The 15,014-nt window shown below is 42.6% G+C and overlaps 1 protein-coding gene across 2 annotated transcripts in view; it reads right to left on the bottom strand.

Annotated features, from left to right (window-relative positions):
• Positions 1-2,659: 2,659 nt before the first annotated feature.
• The window catches only part of KLF3 (KLF transcription factor 3), a 43,699-nt gene continuing 31,344 nt past the window's right edge, over positions 2,660-15,014 (bottom strand). For both annotated transcript variants that reach the window (XM_035111894.3, XM_088658723.1), the window contains 3 exons: positions 13,856-14,006; positions 11,785-11,945; positions 2,660-8,495 (listed from right to left, as the gene is read on the bottom strand). In XM_035111894.3, the coding sequence (XP_034967785.1) occupies positions 8,314-8,495; positions 11,785-11,945; positions 13,856-14,006 (494 nt within the window). In that variant the 3' untranslated portion in view covers positions 2,660-8,313. The remainder of the gene's footprint in view (positions 8,496-11,784; positions 11,946-13,855; positions 14,007-15,014) is intronic.

Genomic DNA, 15,014 nt, shown 5'->3' with positions numbered 1-15,014 from the left:
ATAATCTATTACACATTAAAAGCCTCCCTAAACAGGGCTGCCTTCAGATGTCTTCTAAAAACCTGGTAGTTGTTTTTCTCTTTGACATCTGGTGGGAGGGCGTTCCACAGGGCGGGCGTCACTACTGAGAAGGCCTTCTGCCTGGTTCCCTGTAACTTGGCTTCTCGCAACAAGGGAACCGCCAGATGGCCCTTGGTGCTGGACCTCAGTGTCCGGGCAGAAGGATGGGGGTGGAGATGCTTCTTCAGGGGGATTCCACTCTCTTAAGAGTTCCACTTTGCCTTGGCCAGTAAAGATTCCTGGCACGAATCATGTCTGTAGTCAGAACTTTTGCAGAGAGAGCGAGCTGAAGGATTTTCCAGGGGAGGAATCTGCAAAACTGGTAGCCTAACATGTTGTTTAATTGTATTAATTTTTTTAAAAAAAAAAACAAGTTAGGAAATTTTAAAACAAGTACCTGATGCGCATCATTCTCTGCAGTACATTTGCATTCTTTGTTGAGAAGACTAGAGCTGATTTGCTTCTTACTAAACAACTGGGTAGTCAGGGCTGGCCGAAGACATTTTGGTGCCTGAGGCAAACCACAAAATGCCCCCCCACCCCATTCCTACCAGGGAAGAATGTGTGATTGAAGGTCTACATCAGGAACCAAGGGGTGGGGAATAAAGATCTACATCAGGATCTGCTACCCCTGTGGATCTTTCAACCTTGTCAGATTGGTTGGTGAGTGTACTGCCTACATGTTTTTCTCAATATCTAAACAAATAAAGGAGGGGACGCTGGTGGCACTGTGGTCTAAACCACTGAGTCTCTTGGGCTTGCCAATCAGAAGGTCTGCGGTTCGAATCCCTGCAATGTGGTGAGCTCCCCTTCGGTCCCAGCTCCTGCCAATCTAGCAGTTTGAAAGCACACCAGTGCTAGTAGATAAATAGATACTGCTGTGGCGAGAAGGTATACAGCGTTTCCATGCGCTGCTCTGGTTTCGCCAGAAGCAGCTTAGTCATGCTGGCCACATGACCTGGAAAAACTCTGTGGACAAACTCCGGCTCCCTCGGCCTGTAAAGCGAGATGAGCGCCGCAACCCCAGAGTTGCCCACGACTGGACTTAACTATCAGGGGTCCTTTACCTTAAATAAAGAGGATAGTGAATAACTGGGAGGTGGGAAGTGGACTATTCAGGCAAGGTACCTGGCATAGACTTGAGGAGGGCAGACACCCCACTCCACTATTGCCCTGAAAATACAGCAGGCCCAAGTGCTGTGATGTCCAGGAACCAGAAAATGGGATCAAACCGACCCTTTGAATCAATGAAAGGTTTTTCAGGTAAAATCCTACAAGACCTTTCCTCTGCTGAGTACTTCATAGTGACTATCCATCTATTAAATATTTACTTCATAGGTGTTTGTCACTTGGCTAGAAACCAAACAGGAAGCTAGAAGGGGCAAGTTCCCTCTTTAACACCCATAAGAAATTCAGCACTGTTCCTCCTCTGCCAGCTCCCAGCAGGCTAGTATTTCATTATTATTATTTTATTTTGCAGGCTAGTAACTCTTGGGGACTTAAAAGGCTAATTTAACGGGGTAACTTGTGAATGAAAGGAGAAAATATGATGAAGTGATGTAAAGATGGGTATCTTTTGTTGTATATGGGAATTAATGCTGCCAAGGAGTGTGGTGGAGTCTCCTTCTTTGGAGGTCTTTAAGCAGAGGCTTGACAGCCATCTGTGAGGAATGCTTTGATGGTGTTTCCTGCTTGGCAGGGGGTTGGACTGGATGGACCTTGTGGTCTCTTCCAACTCTATGATTCTATAATGCAAGGGCAATCAAGCAGAGGGGATGCAGGTGGTGCTGTGGTGTAAACCACTGTGCTTGGGCTTGCTGATCAGGTGGTCGGCAGTTCGAATCCCCACGACAGGGTGAGCTCCCGTTGTTTGGTTCCAGCTCCAGCCAACCTAGCAGTTCGAAAGCACGTCAAAGTGCAAGTAGATAAATAGGTACCACTCCGGCGTGAAGGTAAATGGCGTTTTTGTGTGCTGCTCTGGTTTCGCCAGAAATGGCTTAGTCATGCTGGTCATGACCCAGAAAAATTATCTGAGGACAACGTCAGCGCCCTCGGCCAGTGAAGCGAGATGAGCACCGCAACCCCAGTCGTTCGCAACTGGACTTAACTGTCAGGGGTCCTTTACCTTTAATCAAGCGAAGAAACATTGTTTGGTAAAGTGCACTTTAAATTATCCAACTTCACTTGTGCATAAAATAATTTTGAAAAATAACAACAGTTTGTACATGTGACTATTTGCGCCAGAATAGAAATGCCGAATGTGTATTTTATTGATAGTAATGCAGCACAGATAAGCAATATACACATCTGATTTCAGGGCCACGATTCCTGATCTGGCTAGTGATGCATGTGCAATGGCGGCCTGCATGTGTCAGGTGTGTTGAATATGATATGACGATCTGCTGTGATATTTGCAGTCAACCAACTTTCTTAGGTGAGTCGCCAAATTAATTAGTAGCAAAGATCCTTCTCAAATGCTACTACTTCCAGCTCTCCTAAAGGATACAGGGCTGTATCTAAGGACAACTGCCATTTAGCGAAATCAAGATTCGGGGGGAGGGGGAGTGTGCAAGTTTTGAGGGAGAGTTTTAACTACATATTGACATTTAATATTTGTCTTGTTTTATTAACAAGTATAATACATATAGTATACTATTTATAACATATGAGGACTGTACAGTACAAATTATGTTCACAGTTTGACATGACAAAATGTCATTACTGAATTCCCATTGGACTACCAAAAATAGAAAGTGAAGTTACATTAAAACATTCACATATTTAGTGAGAAAGATTACCAAAATGCTTCAGTATCTGCAAATGATAGGAATGCATGCTAGAAACCTTTAATTACCCGATTATTATTAGCTTATAAAATATATTACATTTTATTTTTTAAAAAATTCTGCATATTTTTATACAAGTTTTAAAGTAAATGTAATAGCCCTGCTACATTTGCAGGAAAAGGTTTAAGAGATGCTAAGCAGGAAGATTATTTTGACCGTATAACATTTAAAATACATAAATATCAAGAAAGTGCTAATATTTGTAAAATGTAATGGGAATTATTATAGCCCTTTTCAAATAATATGTATAAAATACTTTAAAAGGAAAGGATTTGCATTCATCTACACCTTGCTAAGTTTGAACAGAACACAAAGAAGATCCTGCAATTAAAAGGTTTTGTGTTGTGTGTTAAAACTGGAACTACAGTGTGCAATTAAAACCACTTTATAGAAATATCAGCTTCACTCTGAACAATCCCTCTTGGAACAACCCATAATGCTATTTAACTGAAAACATGATCAACAGTATCCTATAATTTGCATTCTGTACAGTGGAATACTACTAGTGCACATGGTTTGTTTAGAAAAGTAACTTTTAATTATTTGGACTGTGTACTGCTTCCCCAAACACAAGTGATTCTTCCTCATTTGCTAACCACCCACTTTTCACAATTGCTTGAGCCTCTTCTCTTGCAATTACATGTCTCCCACCCCCAGTAGGCAAAAGACTACCTCCACTTGCAATAGTGGAGGACAAGCAGTAGCAGGAAGCTCTATGTGGCAAATGCAGTGTCCCAAAAGCCGCATTTTGGGGGAGGGGGTGTGTGGAATTGGAATTTACTCTCTGGCCAGTGGTTGCCTGTATTTTCCTGGCACACTCAAGACACGTGTTACAATCTGGATTAGAGATGAGGACATTTGCATGGCTAAAATACACTTACTGAAAACAGGCCTGCTCCCCACCATAAGAACCACAGAATTAAAGTGGGCAATGCAGCTACTTTCAAGCTGGTGGGAGACTAGACTTTGACTGTCGTATCAGAGCATGGATTCTTATCTACTGATTTCAACAGATCTACTCCAGAGTAAAGGCTTTCTATCTCCCTAGTAATATGCAAATTATGCAAATATAGAATTAGATCCAAAGTTCCCTTCCTCTGCTGGAAGAAGACTCCATCAGAAGAGAACCTTTGTATCCAACGCAGAGCCTGAAGCCCTGGTTGAAAATATGCAACCAGTTCCATTTGCTTTCTGACTCCTATTTGCTAAACATCAGTGTTTTCCAATTTCCCACTACCGGTACATAGAAAAACATTTTTGAAGTGCAGGGGACTTATAAACAAAAAGTGTTTGAGCTGGAATAGTCCTTCCCGATTTAGACTGCAACTAGCAATAATCAAAGGCGCAGAAAAGATAAAAATCTCATCACACCTAAACAAGCCTTTGGCCATATAGTTTGCTCTTTGAATCCCAGAGTTATATACAGAAGCATTCAGATAAAATGTGGAATCTTGTAACTGCGCTTGCCTGAATTTAACTAGCCACATAATTTGTTTTATTTGACATTAATAAACCATCTTAGAGGGGGCATTTCTATTTTGTATTGCAGGTCATTTTCTGCTCACCCTGCTGCGATTTTTTTTAAAGCCCATATATTTGATACACAGTAGAGCATTCCAGAAACTTTCTTTCTTTCTTTCTCTTTCTTTCTTTCTTTCTTTCTTTCTTTCTTTCTTTCTTTCTTTCTTTCTTTCTTTCTTTCTTTCTTTTAAAAAAGGTGGGTCAGGGCAGGTTTCCTCCTGGCGTTTTATGGTATAAACTCAAATGTTGCTACATACTTGAAACTACTTAACTTCAGATGGATTGTGAGAATAATTAATATAGCAGAAAGTTTTTTTTAAAAAAATGAAAGGTAACATGTAGCACCACCACAAATGAATGAGTCTTTGAAGACATATCTGAACGAAAAATCTGATGAGTGGTAGCTCTCCAAGTGTGGAATTGTAATCAAAGGCACTTTAAGCCAAGCACCGCTAAACATCCTAAATGGAAAAAAAGCAATTTCAGCCATGCTTAGGCATAGTATCTGTTACGTTTTAATGTAGGAAAGGGGGGGGAATCTTATTTTTGGAGGGATCCAAAGGAATTAAATTTCGAATCCTAGTATGGCACTCTGTGCTCCACAGTTCCCACTCCTGTGTTGCCGACACTTAGAAATCTCACCAAGTTTCCACGTTCAGTGTTTTTCCATGTTAGCAACAGAGTAGTTTTAAGTTGTGTCAACACAACAGAAAATAATGTGTTTTCCAGATTTGCTTGGCAACACTAGAGAGGTTTTTCTTGCTCCATTTATATTTTGATGGAATGGGTTGCAGATGCTTCAGTACAATTATTCCTGGTTTAAACTAGCTATTAGCAAAGCAATTTTTTTTTTGCCACACTTTTAACTGGATTGTTCTTTGGATTTCCAGGCTGGTCTTGAACATTCCTAATTCTTGCAAGGTTTGATTGTGAAACAGCCACAATACACACGTTACTGATTACACTGAACAAGCCAACAGTTCCCTTGCTCTGTCAGTTTAATTTCTTGAGAAAGAGATTATATGAAGCACCTATACCATCCAACTAGGTGAAGTTTCAAATACTTCTGGGTTTGGCTTTAAAGTTTAAAAAACTGTAGGAAGCAATTACTTTATCTCTTCCTTCCCAAATTTACCTTTATTCTTCTGATTTCACAATAGCAGCTCACAAGCTGAATTCTGCATCTGTCACTCTGCGGAATGTTTTATTATTGCATTCAACAAAGATACTGTTCTCAACAACCTGTCTCAACTTCCTTGCAATTAATTAAGTGGCAACTCTTCCATATCAGCCTTCTGACATATTCTGTGAACGTTTTCCTTTCAGGAGTGGGAAAGTGCATGGTTTCTTGAAGGGAAGAAAATGTCACAGCACAATCCTATACATGTCTACTCAGAAATTTAAGTCCCTATTTGTACCTCTTTTTAAACTTATATAAATGAATAAATCAGTTTGAAGGAAGACAGCAGTTCTATATCATGTCAGGCTGGTCTCAGGGAGTCTCCACTTATCACTCAGATAGGCAGATGGTCTCTGGGTTTTCTCCAGTGGCTTTGAAGAGGATGCAAAAAGTAAAATTTGTAGAGGATGCTAAAAAGTAAAATGCCGGAGCTGGTAAAGTACTGGGACAGGTAGCTGATAAAAGCTAAAACTAAGGTCTAAAACTATTAGAAAGCTGATAAAGCTAATAAGACCGTTGAAACCACATGGCTATCATAGAGTTTAAATCAATGCATCCTCTGCCGTCGCCATCTTGCCAAGAATAAATTAAAAATGTATCTCAAAATATATTAAGATCCTTAGTTAATGAAGTTACTGAATTGACGATCTAGACATGATTTTTTGTCTATTAGTTATGGAAAACAGAAGAGATGAATTTCTTGCCATTATTCAATCCTGCACGAAATTTAGATGGAAGGAACCATGATGGGTAGAAGGGGGCAGGGTAGGGGAGACTGTTATTGCTCTTTTTCAGTGTTCGAACCTTTATTGCTATGAATTTATACTTTTTGATATAACATTTACTTTTAATTTAAACAAGAAAATTAAGTCCCATTGCTTGTCAATGTTGCTTTCTGCTGTGAGTGTGTAAAAGATTGCAGCCTTAAGCAATTTGAAGTTTCCTGGGATTTACAAAGCAAATGGAATCTGAGAAAAAAAATGTACAAGGCCTATCTAGAACAGGTGTGCACATACAGGGTGCATGACACAAAAAAATGATGGCCATGATCCACCCAGTTACTTTGTTACATCTGATTTCAATGGGAGAGAGTCACCAAGCTAAGTAAGCACCCAGCTGTAGATTAGTTTTCTGTGGAAGAAAAGAGGAGACAGGACTACAAAAGTGCTAGAAAATAGTTTATAGAAATGAACTATGGAAGCCCAACACAGTATATGAAACAGTAGAAGCACACTACTACTTTGACAGTGTTGAATGAAACAGGTTGCCCCTGAAGGGGTGGTTAACTCAAAACGCATTTGATTACAACAGTTGATTTCGATAAAGTGTTTCCTAGCAGATTACGAGTTCCTTTCCTCTGTTGTTCATTCCCCTTATTGCTGCTGGCCTCAATATATATTTCTCTCCATTTTAAAAAAATATGGAAGCCAAATGACCCATAATTCTAACAAGAGCTCGTAGCCACACTGGTGAAGAGAGTAATTTTTCTTTCCTTCTAATCTTTCCATGAAATCTCTAGAGGATACGGAATAGTATCAACCATGCTGGATTTTTAAAGAAATATTTTTTGGTTGTGTATTTTACCATTCCTTAACATGATTGCATTACAAATCACTTGAGACACTTCATGAAACTCTTCTGTGGAACATGGCAACGAGAGATCAAAGTGTACCTTTTCCATTTGCGATACTCAAATTTTGAGATCTACAGAAGTGCTTAAATTCAGAGGTTGTCTTCCTCACTTATATTATGAATATGGTGGTGCCTTGGGTGAAAATCATTTCCAACACCGAGCAGTTCAGCTTCACTTTGCTGAAAAGGTTGCTGCTTCTAAACTGTGCCAAGGAGACCTTGTGTAGACAACAGGAAATGCAGAGGAGTGATGAGAAAAGAATATACCTACCACACCTCCTCAGTGAGGTAGATTATTGCATGTATCATTGAATGCCACATCATAGGAGTACCATGTGTGTTCCATTCATACAGCTGAACACAAAAAACACAGATAACTACATCACAAGAAGGTCTTTGCTTAATGAATCTACTGAGGCACTATATCCAGGCAAACACAAGCTAGCATTCTACACAACAGACAAAAGAGAGGCAATGTCGGTCAGGTTGTACAACACGATGCATTGACAACATTTCTGCTGATAAACAGCCACTCATCAGTCAAATATTTTTCCATTCACTCCCAGTTTGAGGATTCTCTCTCTTTTTTTAGAACACATCCAAAAAGTGTCTTGTGGAACATGCTTCTACAACCAACCACACTGGAAAGGATCCATTCGTTGCATTGCTGAGCATAAAAAGGAGACACGCATCCATTACAGGGTACAGAGTCTCTGGCAAGGACTAGCAGGCTGGATTCCCAACAACAGTGACTATGATCAACATATGCTGGTTAATTAAATGGCAAAACTAGCCAGCTCGATTACAAGATCTCTTTTAAGTCTCACAGAAATTTAATCTGCTTGCTGGCAAGCAAGGGTTTGCTTAGCAACCCCCAGGGGAAAAAAATGTTCACATTCTGTAGGTCTGACCCGTGGCAAGGGCAAAGAAGGGTCAAGCAAACATCTCTTACTGACCATAGGGAAGGTTTCAAGGCTATTAATCCAGAGATTCAGGCCCGCTGAATCTAACTTAAAATGCACAGGTTAAAAATAAAAAGAAAGGAGATATGAAGAGAGCCGAAGGAAGGGTGATTCAGACTAGCATGTGGCGTTTCCTATGAAGGGCAAGATGGTCGGAGCGGGAAAAGCTACGGTCGCAGTCTGGGCACTGGAAGGGTTTGACTCCTGTGTGCTTGCGGAAATGCCGTGTTAGTTCATCAGATCGAGCAAACTTCCATGTGCAACCTTCCCAAGTACATTTGTAAGGCTTTTCACCTGAGGCCAAAAGAGGGGGGAAAGGGGGGCAATTAAAAAACTGAAGCAAAACAAAAACTCATGCAACATATTTTCATTTTACACAATGAACACATAAGAAAAGCAAGCCTCCGTTGTCAACAGCATTGTTACTTAAAGACTACAGGATATTTTTTAGAATGTTTTTATATTTGATCCATAACTGACCTGTCCACTAGTCCTAACTGTTGCTTTTAATCTTGAGTTACATTCAATTGCATCTCTCCGAAAGCTCTTAAGTCCTGTGGGCATTATTTGTCCATGGTGAGGTTATTTTTGTTGTTTTTCCCCTTACCCCCACAAGCCAGCATGCTATACAGTGGAACCTCGGTTTACGAACACCTTGGTTTATGAATTTCCGGTTTATGAACGCCGCGGACCCATCTGGAACGGATTAATTCACTTTCCATTACTTTCAATGGGAAAGTTCGCTTCAGTTTATGAACAGACTTCTGGAACCAATTGCACCCATGCTTCGGGTTAAGTAACGCTTCAGGTTGAGTACTCCGCGGACCCGTCTGGAACGAATTAATCCACTTTCCATTACTTTCAATGGGAAAGTTCGCTTCAGTTTATGAACGCTTCAGTTTATGAACAGACTTCTGGAACCAATTGTGTTCATAAACCGAGGTACCACTGTATGGGGTTAGAAAGTGCCTGGGAGAAAAGGGGAATTTGTGAAAATTGCACCCTTTCCATTTGTGAAAGCCTTCACTGGAGTAAAGAGCCTTCCTTGAACAGAGCTCAGAAACAGAGAACAAGATCTGTAGAGACAATGCTGTGTCCAAGACAAATTTATGATGTAGAAGGGTGTGGTGGTACTAGCGCCATTCAGTAGAAAAATAAGCACCACTCAGAGATGCAAAAGTGTGTGACAAATAAAAAAAGAAAACCAAGGCTAAAATCCTTTAACACCTGCTAGGGGATAGGCCCCATTGAGCACAGCAAGACTTACTTCTGAGTAAATATTCATTGGATTGAAGTGTAAATAATTAAAAATACAGGCAAGTATTCCACATTTTACGTATCTGAAGTCTCAGACTCAAGACTGAGAAATTTTCTGGTATGTGACAGAATGGTAGGATGGCCTTAATTTGAGCCACTCCTGAAGCTAAGGAAATACAAGAACTGATAATGCCATCGGCTGTATAGCACATTGACTTCCTGGCAACAAAGGGACAAGTGACACTGCCATGGCATGAAAATACAATAACCTGAGCAAGACACATGATACACTGCCAATAAAACAGAATATGGAGCGCCACAGTGGTGAAACAGCTTTTATTGGCAGCAAGCATTTTGCCAATAATTAATGGGTAGACTGCCCACGGTCAGTTTTGCTTTATGGCTTTATTTATGGCCCCATGGCTAGAGCAAAACCATTCCAGTCAAATTAAATTGTATATATTCCCCGCACACATTTTGCATTCCTACAGCTCAATTCAAGCTACAGCAGCTCTAGCAGCAACTTGGGCTGATGCAGCTGTCCTGACACTCAAAGCATCCCTAATCTTTACATTACAATTAGAAGTGGCTCATGTGCATTTGTGTTGACCTTTGGTTCCTACGGTATGGACTATAAAAGCCAACAGCATACTAGAAATGGAGGGTGTCTCCACTCACATTGTTCAGCCTGGACACTGAAGTCCAGCTCCGAGAGCCTTCTGGTGGTTCTCTCACTGCAAGAAGTGAAGCTATAGGGAACCAGGCAGAGGGCCTTCTTGGTGGTGGCGCCCTCCCATCAGATGTCAAGGAGATAAAGAACTACACAATTTTTAGAAGGCAGCCCCATATAGGGAAGTTTTTTAATGTTGGGGGTCTGCTTCAGGTGCTGAAATGTCTCTGGCTAAGCCCCTCAAAACTTACACGAGGAATTTACTTATTGAAGAAACAGTCATAGGGCAGCGCCATATGAGATGCTGAAAATATACCTCGCCATCCCTGCGGTGTCACCTGCAGGCCCTCCAAGGGTCCCTATTTTCCAGGGACAGCTCTGGATTTACATGGATTCTTTCATGGAGTAGTCAAAGGTACGCAGCACCGGCACCTCTTTTTGTTGTTTTAACAACTGATGGGTACTGGCACCTATTTGTCTAGAAAAAAACCCTCTGCATCCCAGTTTCCGTTTTGATCCCGGAATGTCCTGCTTTTCCTAAGGGCGTCCCTATTTTCATCGGGAAAATGTTGGAGGGTATGGAGTTACGTGACCCCTGAGCCAAGGAGATAAGTAAATTATACAACTTTCAGAAGGCATCTGAAGGCAGCCCTGTATAGGGCAGGTTTTTTGAATGTTTAAAATTTTGTTACATTTTTATATCTGTTGGAAACCTAGCCAGAGATATATATAATAATAATAATGTCCCTGTGTCCCTGCGTCCAAGCTGTCCCGTGTGTCCCTGGGCTACTGCGCATGTGGCCCAGGAACACAGGGATTGGACAGAGGAGACTGCACGTGCGCACTCTCCCCCCCTCTGCCTCCTCCAACCGCCGCTCCCGCCGGACACCGCCTCACTGCAGGGCACGTCAGGGAAGCGAGGGTGGAGGCCGGCGAAGGCCTCCTCACAACCCTCACTGGCCCGTGAGAGGAGCGGCGGTTGGAGGAGGCAGGGGGGGGGGGAGAGTGCACGCGTCCTTCCTGTCGGCGGCTGGGGGAGAGGAAGGAAGGAGGAGAAAGCGCTGCTTTCTCCTCCTCCGTTCCTGTCCCCCTGCCGCCGACAGCAAGGACGGGTCCCAGGGTTCGGAGAAGCGCTGCGCAAGCGCTTCTCCGAACCCTGGGATGTCTGCTTCCTGTTGGCGGCTGCGGGAGAGGAACGGAGGAGGAGAAAGCAGCGCTTTCTCCTCCTCCGTTCCTGTCCCCCTGCCGCCGACAGCAAGGACGGGTCCCAGGGTTCGGAGAAGCGCTGCGCAAGCGCTTCTCCGAACCCTGGGATGTCTGCTTCCTGTTGGCGGCTGCGGGAGAGGAACGGAGGAGGAGAAAGCAGCGCTTTCTCCTCCTCCGTTCCTGTCCCCCTGCCGCTGACAGCAAGGACAGGTCCCAGGGTTCGGAGAAGCGCTGCGCAAGCGCTTCTCCGAACCCCAGGATGTTCTAGCGCCCGTTATTGAACGGGCTGAAATACACTAGTATAATAATAACAACCGCCCAGTCAGGAATTAGGTCCCAATGTAATCTGAATCTGCCAACACTGTATGATATTGGAGCTGTTTTTTCTCTTAGAAACTTTTGAGTTGGGTTGTGACAAGAGAACAAGTGTTCTTTGGATCTGCCTCATACCTGTATGTGTTCTTCTGTGAGCTTTCAGGTGGGAGCTTTTAGTGTAAACCTTGTTGCAGCCTTCGTAGTCACATCGGTGTATTCTGCGCTTCCTTTGCGTGTCTGGAGATTCCACAGGTAAAGGCCTCTTTCCAGGCTGAACGATAACTGAAGGGTGATTCCTGCATGAAGTTAAGTCACAGGTCAACAATGAAATCTGCTTAGCTACACCGCCCTTAGTGTTACACCACATAACTCCTTTATTCACTACCCCCTCTGTCTTTTGGCAGCATAAACAACATTACATGCATGTGGAAGAATTCAAGCAAGCTTAGCAAATTTCATGGTCTTTCGTGGTCATATTTTGGCTTTCTTCCCCGCTGGGGTTTTTATTCATTCTGTGGGATGAACAACAAAAATCTCCAGAGCACGCTTGGCTTTTTAAATTTATTTTTAAGATCAGGCTCTCGTTTCCCAGACAAGCATATTTAGATTTTCCAAATTCTCAGTTAGTGCTTCCAGTGAACGTCTATTGCTTTTGTTGACATATTTTCCTTCTGCTTAGGAAAGAAATTTAAAAAATGAGTTGGCTCACAGCTTTTTTACATTATTAAACCCACCAGTTCTTTCTTAAGAGGCTTTATTCTCAATTCCCCTAGAGACCAATTAAGAATTTCCTGTTTAGGGCTGGCATAAGGGTGCGGCCTCTCCTCACCACTGATGTCAATCCCTAAAAGTAGAGTTTAGTCTGTATGTGCCACACCCACAGGATGTCAAAAATCGACTCAGGCTTCCATCAATTGGAGGTGTGTGGCCTTACCAGAGCACATTATACACATTAAGAACATTTGGCCTAGGAATAACCCTTAAAAGCAGGCAATAACAGCTGTGCACTTCTGTATCCATACACGTTTATAGAAAAGACAGCTATCCATTCACTGGTATTTCTAATTAGCAAGCAGAAAGCCCCCATTCTCTTATTTTCCTGCATCTCGCACTATTGGCTGAGGGAGCCAGCGTACAGCTTCCAGGTCATGTGGCCAGCATGACAAAGCCGCTTCTGGCGAACCAGAGCAGCGCACGGAAATGCCATTTATGTTCCCGCTTGGAGCGGTACCTAATTATCTACTTCGCTTTGATGTGCTTTCGAACTGCTAGGTTGACAGGAGCTGGGACCGAGCAACGGGAGCTCACCCCCGTCGCAGGGATTCGAACCGCCAACCTTCTGATCGGCAAGCCCTATGGCTCTGTGGTTTAACCCACAGCGCCACCTGTGTCCCTTTGAGATGTTACATCTGTACATTTCTTCGATATTTTACTGCACCAGTGCAACTCAGTTACACTAATGCAAGATGTTTTGCAACTGATAGTGAAATGTTGATCCTCCCTTTTTCTTTTCAGTCAAGGGGAGGGAATAAAGAATTGTTCTGGGTACAAGACTAGCTGTGTCCATTAGCTTGACTTCAGTAATACAGATCACCTTCTTTTAAGGTTCCTAGCAATGTTTTAAAAGTCTCTGAAGAATGAGCTGTTATCTCTTTATAAACCCAACTAAATCATGCTACACTTTGGATCATCTATTGCTATTTAACTGATTTATTAAACACACCCTACAAAGCATCTCAAAGCGTTTTCACATTGCAAAAAAAGCCATATGCAAAACAACTGCATATATAAAAACAATGTGTGTGTGTGTGTGTAAATGATTTCAAATAAATTGAGATACCAACTGCAATATAAGAAGGCTGGTTGAAAAAGTCTTCAAAAGGCACCAAAAAGTCAATTTTGTGTAAGAGACGACACTGTATTTTAGGTATTCTGACCCCAAACTGCATAGGGCTGTGCACTCCAGAACTAGCACCTTGAATTTAGCTCAGAAGGTATTTGGCAGCTAGCACAATTCTTTCAACAGTGGTGTAATAGGATGCAATATTCTGCCTTGGTCAGCTGCATTTTGCACTAGCTGCTGCCTCCAGGTCAGCCTCAAGGGCAGCCCTGCACAGAATGCAACACGGCAATGCAATCTACAACGAGGACACAATTAATTGTTGTGTTTAAACGAGGTAGTATAAGACTCCAGTTAGCTACTTACTCTTGAAGCATTGCTTGAGGAGGCGACAATGAGGTCATCAGCGGAGGGGACATTTGTTCAGGATAGTAGTCATTCCTAGGAGATTCCATGCCTGGTTCCACCTTAATAGATTTCCTTAGTGCTTGCTTCTCATAAGATTCTATAACAGACACTACAAGAAAAACAAACATAGCAAATAAACACATTTTTCCATCTTCTACATGCCGCGTGTAACTAACATAAGATGTTCCTGGGAAGATAGTCAACTGCTGAATATATTTTGTACGCTGGTAGGCTGCATTTGAAGCACTGTTACTTATTGCATTTTTTACTGCCCTTGCTTCCTCCAAGGAGGTCAGGACTAAGGCTGGACGATACCTGGATTTCAACATCGTGATCTATCACCAGTTAAACAGCACAATATACGGATATATCATGATGTCTGAAATAAGGATGGAGCTAGGCATTGGCTGGCTTCACAGTTTTTCCCACATCATGATTTTTGCCTAGCAGACCACACATACATCATGATTCGCAATATATTGCCAGGTCAAAAAGTATGAAACCAGTTTCACGTATGGACTTCAGTTTTGGACGATATATTGATTTATCACCAAGCCCTAATCAGGACAGCATCCCTTGTTTCTGCCTTTCTGTCCCCCTTTATTGTTACAAAAACTGTGACGCAGATTATAAGGTAAAGGTAAAGGGACCCCTGACCATTAGGTCCAGTCGTGACCGACTCTGGGGTTGCGCGCTCATCTCACATTATTGGCCGAAGGAGCCGGCATATAGCTTCCAGGTCATGTGGCCAGCATGACAAAGCCACTTCTGGCGAACCAGAGCAGCACAAGGAAACACCGTTTACCTTCCTGCTGTAGCGGTTCCTATTTATCTACTTGCATTTTGACGTGCTTTCGAACTGCTGGGTTGGCAGGAGCTGGGACCGAGCAACGGGAGCTCACCCCGTCACAGGGATTCGAACTGCCGACCTTCTGATCAGCAAGCCCTAGGCTCTGTGGTTTAACCCACAGCGCCACCTGGGTCCCTTGACGCAGATTATACAGAGAGTTAAATGCCTGGTCCACGAAGTAGGAATCTACTTTGCCTGCTCTTAGTTGAAAACACTTATCTTCCATATCCCCTTGAAAAAGGATAAACAGAAGCAGTTTTTTCATGA

The sequence above is a fragment of the Zootoca vivipara genome, chromosome Z1 (assembly GCF_965207765.1).
Source record: "Zootoca vivipara chromosome Z1, rZooViv2.hap1.1, whole genome shotgun sequence".
Lineage (NCBI taxonomy): Eukaryota > Metazoa > Chordata > Lepidosauria > Squamata > Lacertidae > Zootoca > Zootoca vivipara.
This window is presented reverse-complemented; position numbering and strand designations above follow the sequence as displayed.